This window comes from Lemur catta, chromosome 1 (assembly GCF_020740605.2).
Source record: "Lemur catta isolate mLemCat1 chromosome 1, mLemCat1.pri, whole genome shotgun sequence".
NCBI classification, from domain to species: domain Eukaryota; kingdom Metazoa; phylum Chordata; class Mammalia; order Primates; family Lemuridae; genus Lemur; species Lemur catta.
In genome coordinates, this window is record NC_059128.1 from 108,047,535 (window position 1) to 108,070,028 (window position 22,494).

The following is a 22,494-nucleotide window of genomic DNA, read 5'->3' on the forward strand; positions in this document are numbered from 1 at the left end:
GGCACAGCAGCCTCACCTCCAAGGCCCCCTTCTGTGTTGCACACCACAATCCCCCTGACCCACACAGCAGCACTAACGGGAGACACAGACACCCCCTCCCCCGCCCCAGGGGAGGCTGAGGCCTAGTCTGGGCTGCGGCTCTGGGGACACCCACACCTCCTCCCAGAGATCCTTCAGGAGGGAAAACGCACAGGGCTCTCTCTGCCCTCGCCCCAGCAATTTATTAGTCAGTCCTCAAGAGATCACAGCTCAGGTGGGGTCTGATCACCCCCCACTCCAAGGTCCAAACAAGGGTTCCCTGCCCAGGGCGTGAGGCTGACCTGGGCACACCAGCGACTCCCAGGCCTGAAGGAGGTGCCACTTTGGGAAGGCTCGGCGTCCCCAGACCCAGGCTGCACTCGCCGGCAGGGGCCGGGCGTGGGGGACACAGTCCCATCTGTCCCAGCAGCGGTGCCACCCCCATAAACCAGGGCAGGCAGGACCAACGTGCGGTGCGGGTCCCGCCTCGCCAAGCACGTCCGTGGAGACGCAGTCGGGGTGGGGGCGTCCCGCTCACATGTTGGCCCGCTCCCGCTGCAGCCGCGAGTTGTAGGCGCGGGACACGGTGTTCCAGGCGTCCATGTAGCGGTCCATGCACATGGCGATGCACTTCTGCGGGTGGGGAAGGGGCGCGCGGCTCAGCCCGGGCCCCGCGACCCCCGGGACCGTCCGCGCCCTGCGCCCCGCGCCCAGGCTGCAGACCGCGCACGCGTAGCTGCCCCTTCCCCGCCCACCGTTAGCCCGCGCACGCGCAGACGCCGCCCGCCCGGTCGCGACCCCGCGACCCCCTCCCCGGGGGGCTCACCTGCTCCGAGTTGTCCAGGGAACCCCCCGGCTTCCCGATGCACTTCCGGAAACACTTGTCCGTCATCCTCTGTGGAGACACGAGGCCTCAGCCGCGACGCCTTTCCGCAGGAGCGTCCCCGGCCCCCGCCCCCGGCCGCCCCGCACCTGCAGCAGCTCCTGTGCGTTGGCCACGGCGATCTGCACCTTCACCTGCTCCATGATGAGCCCTGGGTCCAGCTTCCCACTGCCCGAGCCCCCGAAATCCGAGCCGAAGCCGCCGTCCATGGCTCCGCAAAGTCAACAGGGCCGAGGCTGCGCGCGCCGACCCGTAGCCGCACCGGAAGCTGGTCCACCGGGGCACGACGGGAAACGGAGTCAGGGCGACCCAACTATAACTCCCATAAGGCCGCGCGCGGACACTCCGCGCATGCGCGCCAGCCAATGCCGACTAGAGCTTGTTTAGTGTCGCGACTCCTTGGGCAGAGCGGGACACAGCACTGGCTCTACTCCTAGCCCAGCCTGCAAGACCTGCTGCGCGTGCGCACAAGGCGCCGGACGCGTGCAGCCGGGAAGTGGTCGCATCACGTGACTCGGAGGGAGGCCGTGTGGGAGGCTCGACTGGAACTGACGCCCCGAGGACTCAAAGCACTGCTGGCAGCTGGGGTCCCAGACGACCGCCTCATTAGGGACAGAGGCAGAACTTAAAACCAAAATGTTTATTGGAGTGTTGTACAAAAAAATTTCCAGTCATAAAATGTATATTACAAATCATTGGGGGGAAAAAAAGACCACACATTTGGCATGCATCTTCTTAAAAACCAACGAAATCTCTGGAAGTCTCTGCCAGCCCGCAGTTGTTGGCAGTCCGAGTCCACCTGCAAGTTGTGCTGTGATGCTCCGTTGGATGCGTGGATGACAACACTGAAGTGGCGATGCCATGGGGACCGTCAGTCCCACTCGGATCTTTAATATAAATACAACTGCTGTCCAGAGGCAGGTTAAAAACAAACCCAACTCAAAGCCACCCCTGCCGTGAAAACAGGTGCAGGATCAAGTTGGGTTCCAACAACGGGGCTCCTGGGCTCAATGGGCTGACCCAGGCCTGTGCCCTGAAGCCCTGCCTGTTGCTCCAGCAGCAGAGGGCTTCCCTGGCCAGGGATGCCCCAGACTGAAGCCTCCTCAGGAAGAGTACTGTGCTGGGAGTCGCCCAATAGGGACTCACACAGAGGGACCATTTGCACCGCGTCCGTCGTTCTAAGTGGCACACAGCTAATAAGCTTATTTGAGAACAAGTGCAAATTCCGTTTCCCAGGCCAGCTTTGTGAAATTGGATTCTGCTGTTTCCAAATACTTGATTACCAGTGACCGTCATTAAGCTCCAATCACCAACTGGCCACCCAATTAACTCCCCACCCTCACCCCCACCACCTAAGGGCACCCTAAGCACCTGGACAACTTCCAGCTCTACTCAATGCAAATGTGGGGTAAAGACCCAGACCAGCTTGGAATTGGTCAGACTCTGCCCAGAGTAACCTGTGCACCCAGGGGTCAGGGGAGGGTGTCTGTGGCCCCGGGATGGGGGCTGTGCCACAGGAGGGGCCTGGCAGTCTCTCTGGACACCTGAACCTGCTGGGCCTTCTCCCTTTGTCCCTAAGCCCAGTCTGCAAGTCTGTTTCAGCAAATCACAGACCCAACTCCAGGTTATGGTGTTGCTCCCCCAGAGCCCCAAAATACGTAGAAGGATATGACTGAAGCTAGCGCCAAACCCCCTACATGTCAGGACCACCAAGACCCACCCTCCAAAACCCCTGCTTGCACGAAGGACAGCTGGTCAGGTGTGGGCAGTTCCTGCTGGTGAGGGTGGGGAAGGGGGGGTAGCACCTGGAACCAGCGTTCCTGCTTCTCAGTGGCCAGAGCCCTGCCAGCCCTGGTGGATACACTCTCCGTAGGATAGGGGAAGATGCACACGCCAGGGCAGGGAGAGCTCCCCACAAACCTGTCTGACTCAGAGCATAGTAGTTAATCCTGTCTGGACCTTTCACAAGGAATTGCTTTGGTAAAACACACTTCCCTCCACACCGGGAAAGAGCCACAGCCCAGGGAATGCAGAGTCACCACAGAAAAAACTGGGAACTTCTGGAAGCAAGGGCAGCTGGCAGACACCCTTGGGTGCAGGTGTAGGTCCAGCAGCAGCAGCCGTTTTGCTGTCAGCCACTGGCACCTTCCTGGCCTGGGGCTCAGGCCTCCAATTCCCTCCTCACCAAAAGCAAGTCCCCAGGGAAGCAAGACATGCGGACTCAGCAGCGCCATCTGCCCTGCAATGACCGCGAGGCCCAGCCAAGCTGGGCAGCGCACGTGGCTCAGTGTTGCGTCTTTAAGACTCAGCTGCACTTTCTGAAGGAAGTTTGTCATGGGGGTGGGGGTTCCCCGCACCAGCGCCTCCCCCTGGGGGGATGGCCAGCCTGCCCTTGAGGCCCTGGTATGAGCCCCTGAAGTGGGGTCCCGGCAATCTGTGTACTGACCAATGTAAAAAAATAAATATCCATTAAAAAAATAACTTCTGTGTATCTATGTGGGGGGCGTAAACAGGAAGCTATTGCCAAAGGGGGGGGGCACTGGGTGGCCAGGAAGCTGGTCTGGGGTTGAGCGGGGATGGGAGGCAGCTGGCGTTGGCATGTCTGTCTGAGAAACATAATATCAGCGAGAAAGTTACAGATAGAAACTACAATACCAATATATGCGTATGTATATATAGGAGACCACACTACACATAGAGCCACACAGGGAGCCAGGGTGCGGGGCGGGGAGCCGGGCCTACCCTAAATCACTCTCCTCTGGAAGGGTCAGGACTTGGCAGTACCACAGACAGCAGTTGTGAAGCTCAAGGCCTCTGCTCCGGGGTCAGCCATCGTGTCCCCTCAGCTCGTCCCCTTCCCATTTATCATCCTAGCAAGTCTTAGAGTAGGACTGTTCTTGTGTGTCCTTTCTCCTGCCCTGTTGGTCCTGCAGGGTTAGGAAGTAAACTGTAGAAAGCTCCAGACTCAAGGCCCAGAAAATAGAATCAAGGGTCAGTGACACCAGCCTGCGCCCGTGCCGTCAGAGCAGGAACCGCTACCAACTCCCTGAATACATACTGAATACATCTGTCCTGGGACCAGGCCGATCCCGCACCATCAGCACCCGACTCTTGGTCGCGTGGTGGGTTCCCGCTGTCCAAAAGGCAGCAGCCACGATGCAGGCCGAGCCCCTGCCCCGCCAGGTCAGAACCTGGACTCTGAATTTGGTTTTTAAAAAGCTTTAAAAAAATAAAACCCACAACCACTAAATTCTTCTGCAGTTTCTGCTCTCTACCCCCTGCAAGGCCCAAGGGGCCATCTCCTGTCCCCTCCCAGCCTGGCCTACAGAGGCAGAGGCAGCAAAGCAGCCCCACCGGCCCTCCCGCCTCCCAGCCAGGCCCCTCCCAGCCCCGGGCCTCAGATTCAACCACATGGTGAAATCGGGGGGGGGGAAAGTACTAAGAAAGATCTCCTGGCTAGTGGTGGGTGGGTGACAGGGAGGGTCCGAGGGCACCCACCATAGGAAAGATCAGCAGAGGCCCACACCCACATCCTGGCAGTTTGCTTAAAAATTCTCTAGAAATGTATCAAGAACTAAAGAAAGCCAATGATATAAAAATAGTTTTCAGTGGCTCTGGGCAAATAAAGATGTGTGAATGAGGAGTGCTGAGTTCACATCACGTGACAGCCTCTTGAGGTGGTCCTCGGGTCCCCCTGCAGGAAAGATGGAAGGATGACAGCGGTCAGGCCAGCCGGAGGGACGGGGCCCACCTGGCCAGGCCCGCAGCTGGCTGTCCCCACCGAGTTCTCCCTATCGGGGAGGGGCTGCACCAGGTTGGGGGGCCGAGCACCACAGGAGACTCGGCTCACAAGGTGACAGGCTCGGCAGCTTCTGCCACAGCAGCCCCTATTTCCAGAACCTTCCATTTCTCCATTATCCTGATTGTGGGCTACATGTGTCACTTTTTTATGTTCCAAAAATCAAGAGTGCTATGATGTGTGCATTTAATACAGGTGTGGTTTCTAGACTCTTTCCCTTTCCCTCCAAAGCCACTTTGGTGACTGGTGTCTTAGACTAGAGGGCGTGTGGTCCCAGAGTGTCTGGGAGCTGTACCCAGCACCACTATGCGGCACAATTGGCTTTTCTTTTTTTTTTTTTTTTGAGACAGAGTCTCACTTTGTTGCCCGGCTAGAGTGAGTGCCGTGGCATCAGCCTAGCTCACAGCAACCTCAAATTCCCAGGCTTAAGTGATCCTACTGCCTCAGCCTCCAGAGTAGCTGGGACTACAGGCATGCGCCACCATGCCCAGCTAATTTTTTCTATATATATTTTTAGTTGTCCAGATAATTTTTTATTTCTATTTTTTAGTAGAGACGGGGTCTCACTCAGGCTGGTCTCGAACTCCTGACCTCGAGCGATCCGCCCGCCTCGGCCTCCCAGAGAGCTAGGATTACAGGCGTGAGCCACTGCGCCTGGCCACAATTGGCTTTTCAATATCCCGCCTCCCAGGGGACCCCAGGCCAGCACCCTGAGGTCTGTGATGTCCCTGTATCCACACGATGGCAGGACCCAGAGGGCAGGGACAGTTCCCCACCTGAGCCCACCCGTGCTGGGGCTCAGCAGAGCCCAGCCCCTGGGGCCCAGCAAGCATCTCTCCAGAGGTCCAGCAATCATAGCATGTGCGCACGTGGCGTGTGTGTGCACGTACACGTGTGTAACCCTGGTTCGCTCTGCCCTGATGCTGCCCTGGCTGCGAGTGGGCATGGGCCCTACCTGCTGGTGGAACAGATCCTCCTCGCCAAACTCCGCCTCCTCCTCCTCCTCCTCCTCCTCCCCATTCTCATTCTCCCGCACCACCGAGGACTGCTTCACGGCCCTCACGGCCACTTCCTGTGCAAGACAAGAGCCACCGACACTCAACACCCCCGGTGCCAGACTCCAAGCCCACGTTAGATGCTCCTGTTGGGGCACTGCCTGGCTGCGGACACCATCCTAGGATCAGGCCCACAGCTGCCATGGCTCCACAGGCCCCTAGGCTGCAGCCCAATCCTGCACCCACCTCTCCATCGGCATTGACCAGGACGGTGCGGAAGCTCTCCCCGGCGCCCCAGCTGGTCTGGCTCTTCCACACGAGGGTCGACGGGGGGCTGTGGGCCACCCCTGCACCAGCTGCCCACACCTGGGGACCCAAGAATACTCCCCATCAATGCCACCTCTTATTCTGGGGACATGGGCCAGCGACTGGCCCCCTACCACACAGCTCCCTTTAAAATGCCTTGGGTGTTCAACCCTTCTAGCCTGGCTTGGGCTTGTCCAGGGAAGACAGTCCCCAGGGTACAGAAGAAGAGACTACGGTTCACAGTGGCCAAGTGCTCTCGGCAAACGGGCTGAGCTGGGGTCTGAGACCTATCAGGCTGTGACTGTCACGCTTCACACAGAGGCCTGCCAGCCTGGACGGCCTGAACTCAGACGCCAGGCATGTTGTTCAGGCTCTGGGAAGGCCCAGTGGTGCAACTGTGGCGGCACTGGACCACCAAGGTGGCACAGCCCCGGCTATGTCCTGAGTCTCAGCCCCTCCTGTACCCAACTCATCCTGCCAGCGGCCACCCTCACCTCACCCCCTACCCTTCCACCTACCGTGACTGTCTGGCCGGCCCGCAGGATGTACTTGGGTGTGAACTTGTAGGCAATCTCGTCCCCCTCCAAGATCTGCCTCTTGATCCTCCAGTTCCCCAGAGACTGATCCTGGAAAAGGCAGCACATGCTTGTCACGTGCCTGCAGGGACAGGGATGCTGGCAGGGGCCTCCCCCGCCCCAGGCACAGCACCCTGGAACCTTGTCTGAGTTGTTCTTCAGCTGCACGAACTTGCCCTCCAGGTCGACCTCCTCAATGGTGACACTGCCTGAGGCCGAGGCCTGCTGGGCCAGGTGGAAGCTGCTGCTGCTGCTGCCTGTGCCCAGGCCGCTCGAGCTGCTGCCCGGGGACTCCTCCACCTCCAGCCGCTTCCGCTTGCTGCGGCCCGGGCGCCCGGCCAGCGCCACGCTGCTGCCACTGCTGCTCGAGGTGGCCCTCGAGATGGTGATGCGCGAGGACGGGCTGGGGGACAGCTTCAGCCTTGGAGGAGGAGGAGGAAAGGGCGTGGCTGGCGGTGGGAGCCCTGATGGCATCGGGTCCAGAAGGGTCAGGAAGGCTGTCGCCTTGTCCCTCTGCCCCACCCTGCCCCACCTTTCCTCCTCGCCCTCCAGCAGCTTGCGGTAGGCGCTGATCTCCATGTCCAGGGCCAGCTTCACGTCCAGCAGCTCCTGGTACTCGGCCAGTTGCTGCTGCATCACGTCCCGCATCTCTGTCATCTCCTGCTCCTTGGCGTCCAGCATCTTCCGGAACTTGTCCCGCTCCCCGGCCACGGCCTCCTCCAGCTCCCGGATGCGGTCCTCAGCAGCACTCGCCTGGGGATGGGGCAGGTGGCCTGGTCAGGGTGGCCAGAGGTGATGGACGCACAGCCAATCCTCAGCCTCTTGTGGGGCTGCCGAGGGCGTGGACGGTGGGAGACGGAGCCCGGAAACGTGGGCCTTGGGAGAGGCAGCCCCTCAAGGGAGACCAAGCCTGGGGGGCCGGGGAGCCCAGCAGCACATGGGAGGAAGAGTAGGGGACATCGCTGGTGGCATGCGGGCTACATTAACCACTAAGAGGCAGGAGAGCCCCGAGCCCACACACTCGAGGTGACAGCAGGTGGGGGGGGTCTCTGGTGCGTCACCTGCTTCTGGAGGCTGGAGAGCTGGTAGCTGAGGGACTCGACACGCATGCGGGCCTCCTTCAGCTCCTCACGGGCGGCACTGGCTGCCTTGTCATTCTGGTCGGAGCTCAGCTTGGCGTTGTCCAGCTGTGGGGAGATGGGCAGGTGAGGGGCAGGCGGTGGCTGGGGTCCCCAGCGCCCGCCGCGCCTGCCCCCTGACCTTGGCCTGGTAGGTCTGCTCCAGCTCCTGCCGGTACAGCCGCACTTGCTCGTCATGCTGGCTGCGCAGCTCCTCCAGCGCCTGCGCCATCTTGAAGTCGTACTCCTGCTGCCGGCTGCTGTCCACCTCCACCAGGCGCCGCTCGTGCCGTCGCCGCGTCTCCCGCACCTCCTGGGGACAGAGCCTGGTGACCCAGCTGCTGGGGTGGGCGGCAGGGAACACCCCCAAGACAAGGCCTGACAGAGGGCTTCACAATGTCTCAACTGAGGACCTCCAGGCAGCCACCCGGTTCCCCATTCACAAGTCACCACCGACATGCTCACGGCAGCACAGCTCTGACTGCCACAGACTGATGCAACCCAAATGCCCATCCACGGACAGTGAACAAACCCAACACGGTCCCTCCACACACTGGAGCATCGCTCGGCCCGGAAAAGGGACGAGGCTCTGACACAGGCCACAGCGTGGATGGAGCTTGAGGACATTGTGCTCAGTGAGAGATGCCAGACACAGAAGGACACACAGGGTGTGACTCCATTTATATGAACAGGCAGATCCACAGAGACGGGATGTGGATTCGTGGGTGCCAGGGGCTGGGGACAGGGTTTGCTCTGGGGGTGATGGAATGTTCTGGAATAAAGTGTACAATTCAGTGCATAACCCTGTGGAGATCTGACAAACACTAAATTGTAACTTTAAAAAGGTGAACTTTATGGTGTGGGAATTAGAGCTCATAAAAGCCATTATTTAAGAAAATGAATTACTGAGGGTGCCCACCCCTGCCCCGGCCCCAAGGCCCACGAGCCACACGGAGGCCTGACCCGGAGCTCGCGCTTCATGGGAAGGGAACGTCCCCTTCTTACTGCACCAAACTCCAGCACAGAAATCAGTCACTTATCGCTGTGACTGGTTCATACGAACAGCAGAAATGCTTCTAAGGGCCGCAGCCACCTTTCCAAACAAAATGACCAAGGCTGGCGGCCCAGCCCCGAGCCTGTGAGCAGCACACACCCTCCCTGCCACACTCGAGGAGGCGCCGCTCACCGCGCCCCTTGGGGGCCCCTTCCTCAGGGGGGTCTTCAGGGACCCCCTTTTCACGGGTTTCTTCCTGGGTCGCTGCAGGGGCCTTTTCCCAGGTCCCCTCGCAGGCTTCTTCAAGGACCCCTTCTTCACGGGACTTCTCCGCGGTCCCCGCATGAGCTCCATCAGGGGAGTCTTCGAGGCTCTCCTCTCGGGTGTCTTCAGTGGTCCCCCCTTGGGTGCCTCCACAGGCTCCGCCGCGGATTCGGGCTCCCTCACAGGCTCCCCCGCGGATTCGGGCTCCTTCTCGGGTCTCTCCCCAGGTCCCTGCTCAGGCTCGGGTCCGGGTCCCCTCACTGGTTCCCCTGTGGGTCTGGGCCCCCTCGCAGGTGTGCCGGCAGGTGCGCTCAGGGGTCTGCGCGTAGGCTCCCTCCACGGTGTCTTCACTGGCTCACTCACGGGACTCCTCATGGGTCCCCTCACAGGGGAGCCCCCAGGTTCCCTCTTGGGCTCAGGTCCGCTCAGGGGCTCCCCTGCAACGCCCCTCGCGGACTCCTGCCCAGCTCCCATGGTGGCCGAGTTCACTGGGCCTGGCCGCAGCCGGGCCCCCCTCCTGAGCTGCGAGGACATCCTCCTGCCGGCAGCTCTTCCCGGGCAGTGCACGCAGGAGCAGCCCGGCCCCAGGCATTCCGCTCTGGCAGCGACAGCACAATGGGCTCTGTGACAGACGGGGTCAGAGGGTCTCCCGGGCAGGGGCTCCCACACCACCACCCAGGGAGCCGCAGGCCCAGAGATGAGGTTGGAGGGTGAGTGAGGAAGCAGCTGGGCCTCACCCCTGCCTCTGACAGGGAGGCCTTGTGGTGGCCAAATGACGACCCCCAAAACATGTGTCCCCATCCTGACCCACGGAAACTGTGACCTCATTTGGAAACAGGGTCTTTGCAGATGTAATTAGGTCATTGCGGACTATCTGGGTGGGCCATGAACCCAAGGACAAGTGTCCCTATAAGAGACACACAAAGGATGGACACAGAAGAGGCCACGTGGAGACGTAGGCAGAGACCAGAGTGATGAGGCCACAAGCCAGGGACACCTGGAGCCCCCCCGAAGCTGGGCAGGCAGGAAGGACCCTCCTGGTCCCTCCAGCAGGCACACAGCCCCGCGACCCCAGAGCCTCGAGTGGATCCTGCTGTTTTAAGCCGCCTGGTGTGTGGCACTTTGCTCTGGCAGCCCCAGGACACTGACACACCGAGCCAAGCTGACTCGGGGCCGACTCACCTCCTCAAACACGTTCTTCCGGAAGTCGAGCTCCTCCTGCAGGCTCTGGCAGCGGTTCTCCAGGTCCACACGCATCAGTGTCTCCTTCTCCAGCTGCTTTTTGGCCACCGCGTGACCATCCTCTGCCTGAGAGACACAGGACAGCAAGCGGAGGTGACAATCTGCCTGCTGCACGTGCCTGCTGGGACGTCCTATGGCCACCACCTACGCTGGGAGTGTGAGGGCACCACGAGCTGCCAGGGCCTACCTTGGCAAGCTGGGCCCGCAGCTCGGCCATGTCGCTCTCTAGGCCGCGCTTGTCACTGAGGGCAGCGGCCAGCTCCGCCTCGCTCCGGTGGAACAGGGACTCCAGGTCCTTCACGCGGCCCTGGGCCACCGTGAGCTCGCCCTCCCTCTTCTTGGCGCTGAAAGTCAAGAGGCCAGGTTAGCTGGGTGGGGGTGGGGGCACATGAGGGCCACTGGCCCCAGGGAACGCCTCAGGCAGTGCTGGGCAAGCTGGCAAAGGCACCAGGAAGCCCAAGGACAAGGTCACCAGGGACTCTGAGCCTGGGGCACTCAGTGCTACAAGGGCCCTGACGTACCCGATCTCAGAGAACAGAGCCGCCTGCCAGGGCCACAGGGGCATGTGCTCCCCACCTCTGCGGGAGCCCCGCAGGCCACACACGCAAGTGCCCAACACCAACTCCGAGGCCTGGGCGTCCACATCCTTCCCTGCCAACTTTGGACACAGGAGCAATCATTTGGGGAGAACTTGGGTTTTTAAAAAAATTAATGTACACTCCATTAAAGTTAATGAAAACCCTGGTCTTCGTAAAGTTGGTCTTGTTTGGAAACTTAAGCATTTTTAAGTGGCTCACCTGGTATTCCATTAAACCAAATTACTTCCAATATTAAATATTTGAGATAGCAAACATCCAGATCATTTTAACACAAACGTTAACAGTGTGGACTTTAGGCTCTTGAACATTTGTAAATGTAATTCTTAATCTTGGGGTTGAACGTTTACTCCCTGCTCCCAAGGAACTGACTGTGCCCCTCCCAAGCAATACAGGGACACCCAGGTTCTCAAGGTCACAACTGCTGACACTTGTTCTCTGGGGGGGGACCATCCAGGGCCCTGCGGGGTGCTGAGAAGTGTTCCTGGTCTCCATCCACCCCATGCCGGGAACACCCCCTATGTTGTGACAACTACATGTCTCAGATGTCACCCCATGTCTCCTGGGGACAGAATCCCCCCAGGCTGAGGGAGCAGCACAGCAAAGCCCACTGCTGGCATTAGCAGTGGACGCCACATCCAGGTGGCTCAAGCCCGAGGCCAGAGATAAGAGCTGGGGCTGCCACTTCTGCCACCACTTCCTTTACACGGGCCACTTGGGCATTTGCCCACTAACTCAAAATGACCCACATGCTACTCCCATATCTTCACATACTGCTAGCCCCACGCGCTCTCCCTGTCGAATCTACATTCCTGCCTCTCGTGAACCAGGGACAGAGAACAGCCCTCCCAACCACAGCGCCCTCCCTGCCCGGGATCTGTAGTAAGTCTGAACTTGCTGTCACAGTGGCGTGCTCAATTTGCATCTTCCAGCAGAAAAAGCAGGGGCTGCCCGGTCAGCCTGCCAGTGCCACAGCGGTGGTCAGGCGGGCATCATCTGGACACGTGTCAGACCGGAGCCACGAGGGCATCCGCCTATGCAAACAAGTTTCCCAGTGAGGGACCCAGGTCAGGGGTTGGACAAACGAGGCATCAGGCTCCTGAAGAGTAAAAACATCCTGTGACAGGCAAACTGCAAACGCCCCATCGGCACCCTGCATTTGCCACCAGGGCAGGGCTGGCGGCTGCTGTGGCACTGTGACCCCTGTCTGGCTGGGGGCTCTCAGAACACAGGAGATACTGCATCAGCTTGTGCGAGGTGGGGCGGCGTAAAAACCAGTGATTTCAGCCACAAAGCCGATCACGTCCCAAGAGGGACACTAAGCCCTATGTCCGGGCATGGCGTGCACCTCCACTGAGGGTCTCGGGGTGCAGACCACGACAGCCCCAAGGTCATGCTCACAGAGGCTCATGCTCACAGAGGGCAGCAAACCCTGCATCCCAGAGTAGATTTTCACAGGGGCTTGGGGGAAACTGGAATCATCTGTCTGACAAATCCTGCCTGAGCCGGCCGAGTGGAAAGCACTGTTCTCAGACCAGGGATGCATCTGGAACCACACCCTGCATCACACCACGTGTCCTCCCGGGTAGCGGCCATGGCAACACAGCTGCCAGTCAGATGGAGTCTGCATTACAATGATACCGGAGCAGGGAAGGAAGACAAGGCCCGTGTGTGTGCTGGCAGGTGACCCTGGGGACAGAGACCTGAGGGGCAGCCTGGAGGAGCCTTCCAGGCAGAGGGGACGGCAGTGCACCGGGCCCTGGTGTGAGGCAGGCATGACACTGGCTCAGAACCAGGGTGACAGGAGCAGAGACACCAGGGAACCCAGGAATTCCTACACAACCCTGTCTAAGTCGCAGGGCTCCACAGAACTATACCACAAGACCCGAAAGGAGGGGCGCTGGCTCTCGTCGGCCTAAGCGCCTGTTTCTTTAGAGCTTCAAGGTGCTGAGCAGGTTCCTTGACCCAGTGCCAGCCACTCCTGGGGGCTGTGTGGCGGAATCTGCTCCCTGGGAGCCACCCGCGCTTCTGTCATCCCAGGGTTCTGATGATGAATTTGTTAGGAAAAGAAAAACACGAGACGCAACCTGTCAGGAAGGTGACTGTCTGGGGCTACGGGAACGAGGTGGAGAAAGATGGCAGCACTATGGCCGCACGGCAGCTGTCTAAAGACCTGCGAATCAGGAATCCTCAACGCCCAGGTCAGCAAAACGTAGTATTTTTTAAAAAGTTTTTAACAGTTGGGTAAAATTCACAGAATGTAAAATTCATTATCTTAAGTGAACGGCTCAGAGGTGCCTGCAACGTCCCCCACGCTGTGGCCTCTGTCTCTGTCCAGGCCTGCACAGGGCCGCTTTGATATTTTATAGCTCCCATAAATCCTCTTTGAGTCGTATAATTACACCAGAGTCCCGCAGTCCCTGGGCTCTGCCGATAAAGCTACTTACTAACCACGGCAGGTGCGGGAGGCAGACAGCCCGGAGCCATGGCCCACTCAGGCCCGGCCGCCAGCCCCAGCTGCTCCTGCGGGACGAGGCGCCGCATGGGACACACCGAGAGCGGGCCACATGTCCTCACTTGTGCCTGGCCGCTGGGTCCCCGGCTCATGGCTACCATCTGGAAGCAAATGGTCCCTGCTGGAGCCTTGGCCCCGCAGGTGGCCTCTCTTGGAGAAAGGAAGCCAGCTCCCCACAGAGGCCGGCCTGGGCAGATGGAGGACTGCCCACCACCCATCCATGGCAGTCCCAGTCATTATGTTTGCCACACTCCAACACGGGGATGACATGGAATCCCAAGCCGCCTGGCAGGGCTTCCTCAGGCCACCAGCTGCCCATCACACCCCACACTAGATGGCAGAGGCACCGCCAGCTCTGGGGCACCCTCCACCAGGAATGCCCGTGCCCCTCCTGGCGGCAGCGGGACATGGAGTGCAGGGGTGCAGGGCCCTGTGGAGAGCAAGGAGACAGTAGGAACGCCCGCCCGTCCCTGCCCTGCTGAGATGGAAAGGGCAGATGGAGAAGTGCTTGAGGGTGCGTGGATGCTGGGCCGGAGGCAATGGCAGGTGGTGTCCGCGGGCAGGTGCGGGAAGCCTGAGTCTAGGCTGAGCCCAGTGTCCCTTGGGCCCCTGTGGTGCCAGCAGATAAACATGCCTCTGTTGTCACTCTGTCTGAACTGCCTGCCTGCAGCACCCTGTGCCCAGGACATGGTGAGTCTCTCGGAAAGGCTGAGGGAGGCAGTGGCTCCTGACAATGGACACAGCTGTCACCCAAAGGGAAGTGGCAGGGAACAGCCTAAGTGACCCATGACGCCCTGGGCACACATCTGGATGCCGGGACACCCAGCAGGAGGACAACACCAAAGAACATGTGACACCAGTTAAACGTGCACAAAGGCCCCTCAGGTCAAAAGCATCTCACTGCCGTGCACTGCGCATGGCCTGTTTGAATGACAGTGCGTGCGCCCCTGTGCCCCTGTGCCGTGAGGAGCCCAGCCGGGTCTCCCCAGGAAACTACCTACGTTTGCCGCGTTCTGGATGGTGACCATCTATGACGTTCACAGAAGCAGAAACAAGGTGACTTGCCAGCTGCTTGCAGGGGACACAGGGCAGGGGAGGCCCAGGCCGAGAGTCAGTGTCTCGTGGGGACACCAGCCCCAGCACCCGCCCAGTGGAGACCGCTCACCTCTTGTTGACCTCCTCCAGCTCGGCCCTCAGTTTCCCCAGTTCAATCTGCAGCCGGGCGCGCTCTCGGGCTGTCTCATCCAGGACCCTCCGGGCGTCAGCCAGCTCTGACTCGTACAGCGCCTTGATGCCGCTCACCTTGGGAGACACAGCCAAAGTGAAGGCCACGGAGACCCTTCCCCCAGGCCAGCTGCTGGCACCGCTCAGACCCCCCAGGCTCAATGCACAGAGCAAGAAGGTGACAGCCGGTGATACCGAGCAGCCCCATGGCACCCTCGCACAAACCTGGCAGAGGGGCCCCGGGTCCTGGTAATCCCAGGAACTCCCTCCTCTGAGGGGACCCTCGGGGACGATCTGTCTGCCCTCCCCAAGCCCCAGCCCCGGCACAGGGAGCTCCCAGGTGTGGGACCCACAGGCCCTGGGTCCAGGAGCACCACCCCACCCGCATGGCGCCTGCTCCCTCAGCCAGAGGCCCCACCGGCCACTCAGCCCCTCAGCTGTTGCCATGGCTACAGCAGGCCTGCTCATTATGTACACCCTTCACGCTCCCCATTCCTGCAATCAGAAAGTCAGTGTGAACGTTAATCCAGGGTCTCTCCACTCCCCACATCGTGGACACTGGGGCTGCATCTTCTCTGGGGTGGGGCATCCTGGGCACCGCACAAACCGAGCAGCGTCCCTGCCTCCACCCGTTCCGTGCTGGGAGCACCCCTCCCCCAGTCTCAACAACCACAGATGTCCCCAGACATAGCTCAGGGTCCCATGGTCACGACCACTGGTCTAATATAATGTTACTGCTCCTCCAAAAGCCACTGTTTGGACGGTGATGTGCCTCAGGCAAGAGGACGGTGCTGTCACCGAGCTCCCGGGTGGCCATCTGTGGATGCTCTGCCTGCAACCAAGCTCTTGCCACCAGGACGGCAAACTCGGGCTTCCCCACTGAGACCCAGCTCAGCCTCCTTTCCTGAGACCCTCCCTTTCCAGCCCACGAGGTGAACATGTCCCTCTGTGTCCCAGCCCGCAGGCACGTGGAAACCCTTGGGCGCTGGCTGATGCATCACCTGGAGGCTCCTGGGCAGAACCCTCCCAGCCTCCCACCATTGTGCTCTGGGGTCACAGTCCCCAGCTATCCACTCCACCAGCCACCCCCACCTGTCCCCACAGAGACTTGGCCCAGCCAGCAAGGCTGGGGGGAAGGGGGGGCGTGGAAAAACCAGGGGCCGCCAGGGCAGACAGAAGAGACAGATGCCCTCCAGGCCACCAGATGAGGAAAGCCCCTCCCAGAGCCTGCTGCTCACCAGGCCAACTTCAAAGCCCAGCTGGCAGTTGGAGCCAGGCCCTCCTAAACCTGTCCCTAACAAGGGCCCTCTGGGGGCACTCGGATGCACACTCAGCCCCCTGAAACTCGACTGCCTCTATTCCTACTAACCCCACCACGACCACAGCTGCCACCTGCCTGGCCTCCCCATGTGCCGTCGCTGCCCAGGCTGCACACGCCAGCTGGGAGCACGGCTCAAATTTCTGTGGCCTCCTTGTCCTCCCCTCTGCCCCGACAAGACCATGCACTTAATGTGTTTAAAAATATGTGGAACCGAACCACAGGGAGATACCACTTCACACCCACTAGGGCACTGACCAAAACAGGCACAAGTGCTGGGCGGACGTGGGGAAACCAGAGCCCTGGCACATGGCCGGTGGGGAGGTAACATGGTGCAGCTGCCGTGGAAAACAGGCTGGCGGTTCCTCCAAAGGTTAATCATGGAGTCCCCGTAGGTCCTAGGTATATGCCCAAGAGAAACGGAAACGTACGTCCATGTATGTTTGAAACCTGTATACGGACGGTCACAGCACCATCACTCACAACAGCCAAAAGGCAGAATCACCCGAGTGTGCACCAACAGATGAAAGTATAAACCCGACACCATCCACCCATGTAACAGGACATCACTCAGCCACGAGAAGGAAGGAGGCTCTGACACAGGACACAGCATGGATGGACCTTGAGGACATCGTGCTCAGTGAGAGACACAGAAGGACATGTAGTGTGAGACTCCATTTATATGAAAAGTCCAGAACAGGCAGATCCACAGACAGAAAGTAGATCAGGGACTGGGGGGACTGAGAGTGACAGTTGATGGGAGGAGGCTTCTTTTCAGTGTGATGAAAAAGTTCTAGAATTAGAGGTGGTGGCTGCACTACTCTGAATATACGAAAACCACTCAATTACACAGTTTAATTGGGTGAACTGTACGAGATGTAACTAACTGCTACAGCTCTACCTGGTGCCAACAGGACAGACAGACTCTAAGATGACAGATAGAATGAGGCCCAGTGTGGCCCACCTGGGACACTGTACCACTCCTACAAACCTACAGAACAGGGAGCATCTGTGCTTGGGGGACCCAAGAGGGCCACCTCCCCCTTTACAGACAATGGCCCTGAACAGAGGGGGCTGGGAGCTGCCAAGGACACGCCACTTGGTAGGGTGACCAACTGTCCCAGTATGCACAGGACTCCGGGGGCTCCCGATGTGGGACTCGGTGTTCAAACCAGAACATCCCAGACAAATCCAGATGGGCTGACATTTAACAGCCAGTCTGAGCCCGGCTGGTGGCCCCATAAGATCATGAGACTGTGTTTTTACTGTACGTTTTCTGGGTTTACATACATTTAGACACACAAATACTCGCCACTGCATTACAGTCACCTGTGCCTCAGAGCCACAAGCCACACCACTAGCCTAGGTGTGCAGTCGGCTGTGCCACCTCGGTCTGGGTGATGATGTTCACACAACGCAGTCACCTAACAATGCGTTTCTCGAAGCACATCCCTGCTATTACTCCACACATGACTGTATCGACATTTTGTTCGTTGCAGAGTTTTGGCATTAATTTAGATTTTTAAAAATATTCCATTAAAGTATTACTCATCCCATCACCCCAGGCTGACCATGAGAAAAACACGAGACAAACCCAACTGAGAGACGTTCTACAGGACACCCGGGCAGCCCCCTCACACTGTCCAGGGCATCAGAGACAAGGAGGTCTGGGAAAATGTCACAGCCCAGAGGAGCCTGAGGGGATGTGACCACTCATTGTCAAGTAGGACCTTGGGTGGGTCCCCGGGGCAGGAAATGAAACCAGGGGAACCTGAGGAAATCTGAACAAATGATGGATATTAGTTGGGAGCATAGCGTTTTCTTTTAATGAGGCAGGTGTTTACAGCCAGGTCTGCAAACTCTAGCCCCAGGGCCAGCTCCCACCACCGCCAGCTTTTGCCCACGCTGCAAGCCCCCCTCGGTTTTCACATATTTAAGGCCGGTGGGAAAAGGAAAGGAAAAAGAAAAAGATATTTTGCGGGAAGAGGAAAGGAAAAAGAAAGAGATATTTTGTAATATATCTTTTGTAACATTCTACGGACATCACACCTCAGCATGTACAAATAAAGTTTTACCAGCACACAGCCACTGCCTAAGGCAGCGTCACCCTGCGCCAGTGGAGTTGAGCAGTGGAGACTGCCCCGTCTGCAAAGCCAAAAACAATGTACAGACTCCCAGGCCCTTTCCAGAAAACATCTGCCAACGACAACACCCAGTCTACGGCACTGTGATGATGCTGAAGGTTCCTGTCCAGACGGGGATGCGGCTCACAAAGACCCTTTCATTTCAGCCCAGGGAACAGGTGCACGCCCGGCAGGACCTCACTGCCCGCACTTGTGAGGGCTGCGAGGGGGACAGGGACACTGTGCAAGTGTCGGGCTTGAAGAATCCCAACAAATGTGTCAGCATGTGTTGGCCTCAGTGGGGAGGTGGTTCAGATAACCCGAGATGGCCTTTTCCTGGGATCCCAGACACACAGCGTGGCACAACTCGGCTGCAAGATGTCACCAGGGGACAAAATTGCCCTGGTTAAGAACTACAGCTCTGCAGGGAAAACCCAGACACCAGCCTGGGGCCACCCCAAAAGCCGCCTGCTTCTACCACGCGCCCCCCAGCCCAGCCCTGGCTCTGAGCTCCCTGAGTCCACCTTGGGTAGCCCTGAGCAGCCACCGGACACCCAGGGCGGGGGAAGGGAAGAGAAACCAAAGCCAAGTTTCCTCCTGCAGGAACTTAACACCTCCCTGGGCGGCTCCCTGGGTACCTGCTTCTCCCTCCTGCTCCCACCGCCACCCCAGCAACCAGGGATCCTTCTCCCACAAACACCCACCTGGCCAGCCCCCCACACCCTCCAGTGACATCTGCATGTGGCCAAAAATGACGTCCACTAACGTCACATGGGAAAGGTCCCGAATCTACACGGGGTCCTGGTTTTGTGCGTAAGTGTGAAAGGAAGAGAACTGACATGGAAAAAAGTGGGCAAGATGTGCACTGACGTGCAAGACGGGGGCGTGGGGGGATCTGGTTCACCTTTTACACCAGAACTTGAATTGTACCACACCTGTCGTCATTTATAAAGCATTAAAGACATGTTTAAAGAATTCCTAAGGTGATCCTCCACTCCCAGCAGGGTTTCTCAACCTTGACACTGATGACACCTGGGCCAGGTAATTCTCTTCTTGGGATGTGGAGCAGGGAGCACCCCTGGCCTCCACCCACGCCACGCAGGTGGTATCTCCCTCCAGTTTTGACAACCACAAATGTCTCCAGTCCAGGTCAGATGTCCCCTGGGGGCAGGACCGAGCCAGGCGAGACCACTGCTGTGCAGGTCAAGCGCACACTCTAAGGCACCAGACACCTGAGGTCCCTCCTAGTCAGAGCCCCCTCCCCTGTCCCCTTTCTGCCAGCCTGAGCCCAAGGCCCCCTGAACCCCACAAGGCCCACCTGTCTAGAAGGTCCCACACTGCAGCCCCCAGCCAATCCAGGTCCCCCCTCTGTACAGCCCATTTGACACCCCCACTTCTCCCCCAGCGGGTTCTCAGCGCCCCCCACTGACTGGCGAGTGGGCATTCACTACCTCACCCCCAGCAGCTGGTTCCTGGACAACTGGCACTGGGTCGAACTCCCAGCTGTCCCCCTGCAGACACGGCTGGGCGACAAGGCGGCAATGACACCTCAGGCACTAGGGCCCCCGCTTTTCCCCCACATCCCAACCAGCCTAAGCCAGCACAGCAACAAAGGACAACACCAGCACTGCCCAGACAGGCGGCCGGCCCAGGGTCCCTCAGGCAGGGCGCTGGGCCCGTGGGGCTGTGCTGGTGCCTCCTAAGCGCTCACCAGACTCCCCCTCAAAAGTCCCTGCAGTTGTCTGTTCCACTTGGAGGTGGGACAACAGAAGCCCAAAGACGGCAAGAAACCAGCTCAGACCCCACGTGCTCACAGGTCCAGCAGGCGGGAATCAGCTGCGTCCTGCAGCCAGGACAATCCTCCCCCCACTGGACAGGGGGCAAAACCGAGGCTCTGAGAGACTGATGAAGCAAGGACCCCAACATCTAGGACACCACCACCAGCCAGGGACCTTCCACTTCCCAGAAAGTACAGCTGCCTTCTTTGAGCTCTCTGTCCCTGGGGCACTATTAAACCATGATAACAGAATAGTCCTTTATCTCACCGCTCTTATCTTACAAAACAATCCTTGTGGCAAACAACGCCAAGAGGCAGGTATTACAATCACACCCACTTTAAGGGTGAGAACACTGAGACCAGAGAGGTTAAGTGGCTAGCCCAAGGTCACACAGAGGGTAAGTGGCTTCTATCCTGAAGCCCCTACTTGGCCCATTCCCTAGATGAAGATGTGGAGGCTCAGAGCCGTAAAGCCCAGCTGTAGAGCCTGGCTCTCCCATGGGGACACTGGGACCCAGGGACCTCAACGCAGGGCAGGAGCCAAGTGGGGGTGCTCCTCCCTGCCTCCTTATTCTGAAGACCTGCCCTTGGACTGGGCATGGTGGGGGGGAGGGAGAAAAAGCCTCCTGGGAGTGAAGCTGGTGGCAGGAGTCCCCACCCCAGGACAGGTCCCACCCAGGACCCCAAGACACCGGCCCTCGTATCCTCTTGGGAGGCGGGCTTTCCTGGCTCCTTCTCCCTCAGTCTGCATGGAAGTCCCAGGCCCACCTGGTACCCCAAAACCCTCCAGTAGATCCTGGACCTCATGTCACTCCCTTCCTTCATTTTCCCTTGGGGGCAGCCTGTATCCCCACGGTCAAACTAAGGGCCTCTGAAGTTTCTCATGGGACCCCTCAACGCATCAGAACCCCTCCTTCAGCTCCCCAAAGATGGAGCTTTCTGCCTAACCCCCACCCAGTCGCTGATCTCTCAGGGATTCATGGGGGAGCCCCCAAAGTTCCATGGAGAACTGAGGCCACGTGACTCACCCCAGGGCCCCTCCATAATGCCCTCTAATGCCCCAAGAGCCCCCTCAGAGGGCCTGAGCCCCCCCAGTCTCCTTGGAGACCAAAGACTCCCCCTCAACTCCCCCCACGATACCAGAACACCCAGATTCATCCCTGGTGAACCCCTTAACCCTTAGGGGTGGGGTATACCCTGACTCACACCCACACAGGCGCGGGGGGGTCCCACAAATCTTCTTGGAACTCTACTAGGAACAAGGTATACAGGAGACTGCAGCCTGATACTTAGGGGACCCCTCTTTGGGTAGGGCACCTCAGTCTGCACCCCTGGCGCAGGCAGCCCTAAAATTCTGAGGATCCTGCTCTGCAGCCCTCACTCAGGGGGCTAATAAGTCCTTGGACCCCCTCAGTGGGCAAAGCCTGCCCGGTCTGCACCCTGCTCTGTCTGCACCCCTTTGCTGGGGGGGGGCCTGAAACATTTCGGGGGCTTTTGGGAAGATGGGGCTTGTCCTCTTCTACACCCCACTCAGGGGTCCCCCAGGATCACATACCATTAGGTGGGCAGGACCTGCCCGGTCTGCACCCTTCACTCGGGATGGGGGGGCCTGAAACCTCTTGGAGGCCTGAGAGTACGTGGCTCCCTTTCTGCACCTCCTGCTCAGGGGTCCTCCGGGATCGCAGACCCTTCGGTGGGAGAGACCTGCCCAGTGTGCACCCCTTACTCGCAGGCCCCCCGAAGACCCCAGAATGTACGGGACCGGCCCCGTCTGCAGCGCCTGCTCAGAAGTCCCCCGAGATCGTGGACTCAGCGGTGGGCGGGGCCTGCTGGGTCTGCACCCCTCACTCGGGGGCCCCCGAAATCCCCCGAGAGGATGGGGCCTGCCTAGCCTGCACCACTCATTCGGAACCGCCCAGGAACCCCTCTGAGAACGGGACCCGTCTCCGCCTGCAGCCCCTGTTCAGGGGTCCCCCGCGGTGGGCGGGGCCTGCCCGGCCTTCACCCCTCTCTCGGGGCCCCCCAAATGCCCCCGGGAGCCCAGCCGGCCCGTGCCCCTACCTCGCGCGTGGTCACCTCCTCCTTCTCGGAGATCTTGAGCAGCAGCCGGTCGTTCTCGAGCTCGAGCGCGCGGACGCGGTCGATGTAGTGCGCCAGGCGGTCGTTCAGCTCCCGCAGCTCTTCCTTCTCCTGCAGCCGCGACAGGCGCGTGGGCGACAGCGGCGTGGCGGGCCCGCCCGCTCGGCCGGACAGCGGCGTGGCCATGGCGGCGGTGGCGGCTGCGGCTCGCGGCCTGCGCGACTCCCGACGGCGGCCCGGGCTCGGCGGGCTCATTCAATCCGCGCCGCCGGCTGCAAGATGGCGCCGCGCCGCGCCCGCCACCCGCCACCGCGGGGCAGCCTAGGACTTGTAGTCCGACCGCGGGGCGCGCCGGGAGTTGTAGTCTCTGGCCCGCTCCCGCCCGGTTAAGAAGTCTGGCGGGAGGCGCGGTGGCGCGACTGCAAACTCCAGGCTCGGCCACTAGGAGGCAGCATTGCTTTCCTGTCTAATGCCTCAGTTTCCCCACTCAAACAAACAAAAAATAGATTGGTGGAGGGTTGGTTTAGTTACTTTCCTCATAGGATTAAATGCACGAGGAGCATCCTTATCATGGCTGCTTACGTTGGCTGGGGCCCTCTGAGTTGGTTGCTATGAATCTCCTAGGGTGTTTGTTTAGAGATAGAGTCTTGCACTGTCGCCCAGGCTGG

General features: G+C 59.6%; 2 protein-coding genes across 2 annotated transcripts; both read right to left on the reverse strand.

The window, feature by feature from the left end:
• Positions 1-202: 202 nt before the first annotated feature.
• Positions 203-1,235, reverse strand: TIMM13 (translocase of inner mitochondrial membrane 13). The gene is made up of 3 exons (XM_045544194.1): positions 991-1,235; positions 845-913; positions 203-651 (listed from the first exon to the last, which is right to left on the reverse strand). Exons 1-3 carry the CDS (start codon positions 1,108-1,110, stop codon positions 553-555), a joined length of 288 nt encoding a protein of 95 aa, XP_045400150.1. The 5' UTR covers positions 1,111-1,235; the 3' UTR covers positions 203-552.
• A 291-nt stretch (positions 1,236-1,526) lies between these two features.
• Positions 1,527-22,139, reverse strand: LMNB2 (lamin B2). The gene is made up of 12 exons (XM_045544184.1): positions 21,809-22,139; positions 14,471-14,607; positions 10,382-10,538; positions 10,135-10,260; positions 7,837-8,007; positions 7,638-7,763; positions 7,109-7,329; positions 6,718-6,997; positions 6,520-6,627; positions 5,942-6,061; positions 5,656-5,772; positions 1,527-4,595 (listed from the first exon to the last, which is right to left on the reverse strand). Exons 1-12 carry the CDS (start codon positions 22,079-22,081, stop codon positions 4,554-4,556), a joined length of 1,878 nt encoding a protein of 625 aa, XP_045400140.1. The 5' UTR covers positions 22,082-22,139; the 3' UTR covers positions 1,527-4,553.
• Positions 22,140-22,494: the final 355 nt, after the last annotated feature.

Bases quoted from the DNA above. Each gene is read 5' to 3' on its own strand.
- TIMM13 (XM_045544194.1), bottom strand. From the start codon at position 1,110: ATGGACGGCGGCTTCGGCTCGGATTTCGGGGGCTCGGGCAGTGGGAAG. The intron at 914-990 runs GTGCGGGGCGGC...GTGTCTCCACAG, and splicing joins ACGCACAGGAGCTGCTGCAG to AGGATGACGGACAAGTGTTT. The intron at 652-844 runs GTGAGCCCCCCG...CCCCACCCGCAG, and splicing joins CCCTGGACAACTCGGAGCAG to AAGTGCATCGCCATGTGCAT.
- LMNB2 (XM_045544184.1), bottom strand. From the start codon at position 22,081: ATGAGCCCGCCGAGCCCGGGCCGCCGTCGGGAGTCGCGCAGGCCGCGA. The intron at 10,261-10,381 runs GTAGGCCCTGGC...TGTGTCTCTCAG, and splicing joins TGCGGGCCCAGCTTGCCAAG to GCAGAGGATGGTCACGCGGT. The intron at 4,596-5,655 runs GTAGGGCCCATG...TCTTTCCTGCAG, and splicing joins AGGATCTGTTCCACCAGCAG to GGGGACCCGAGGACCACCTC.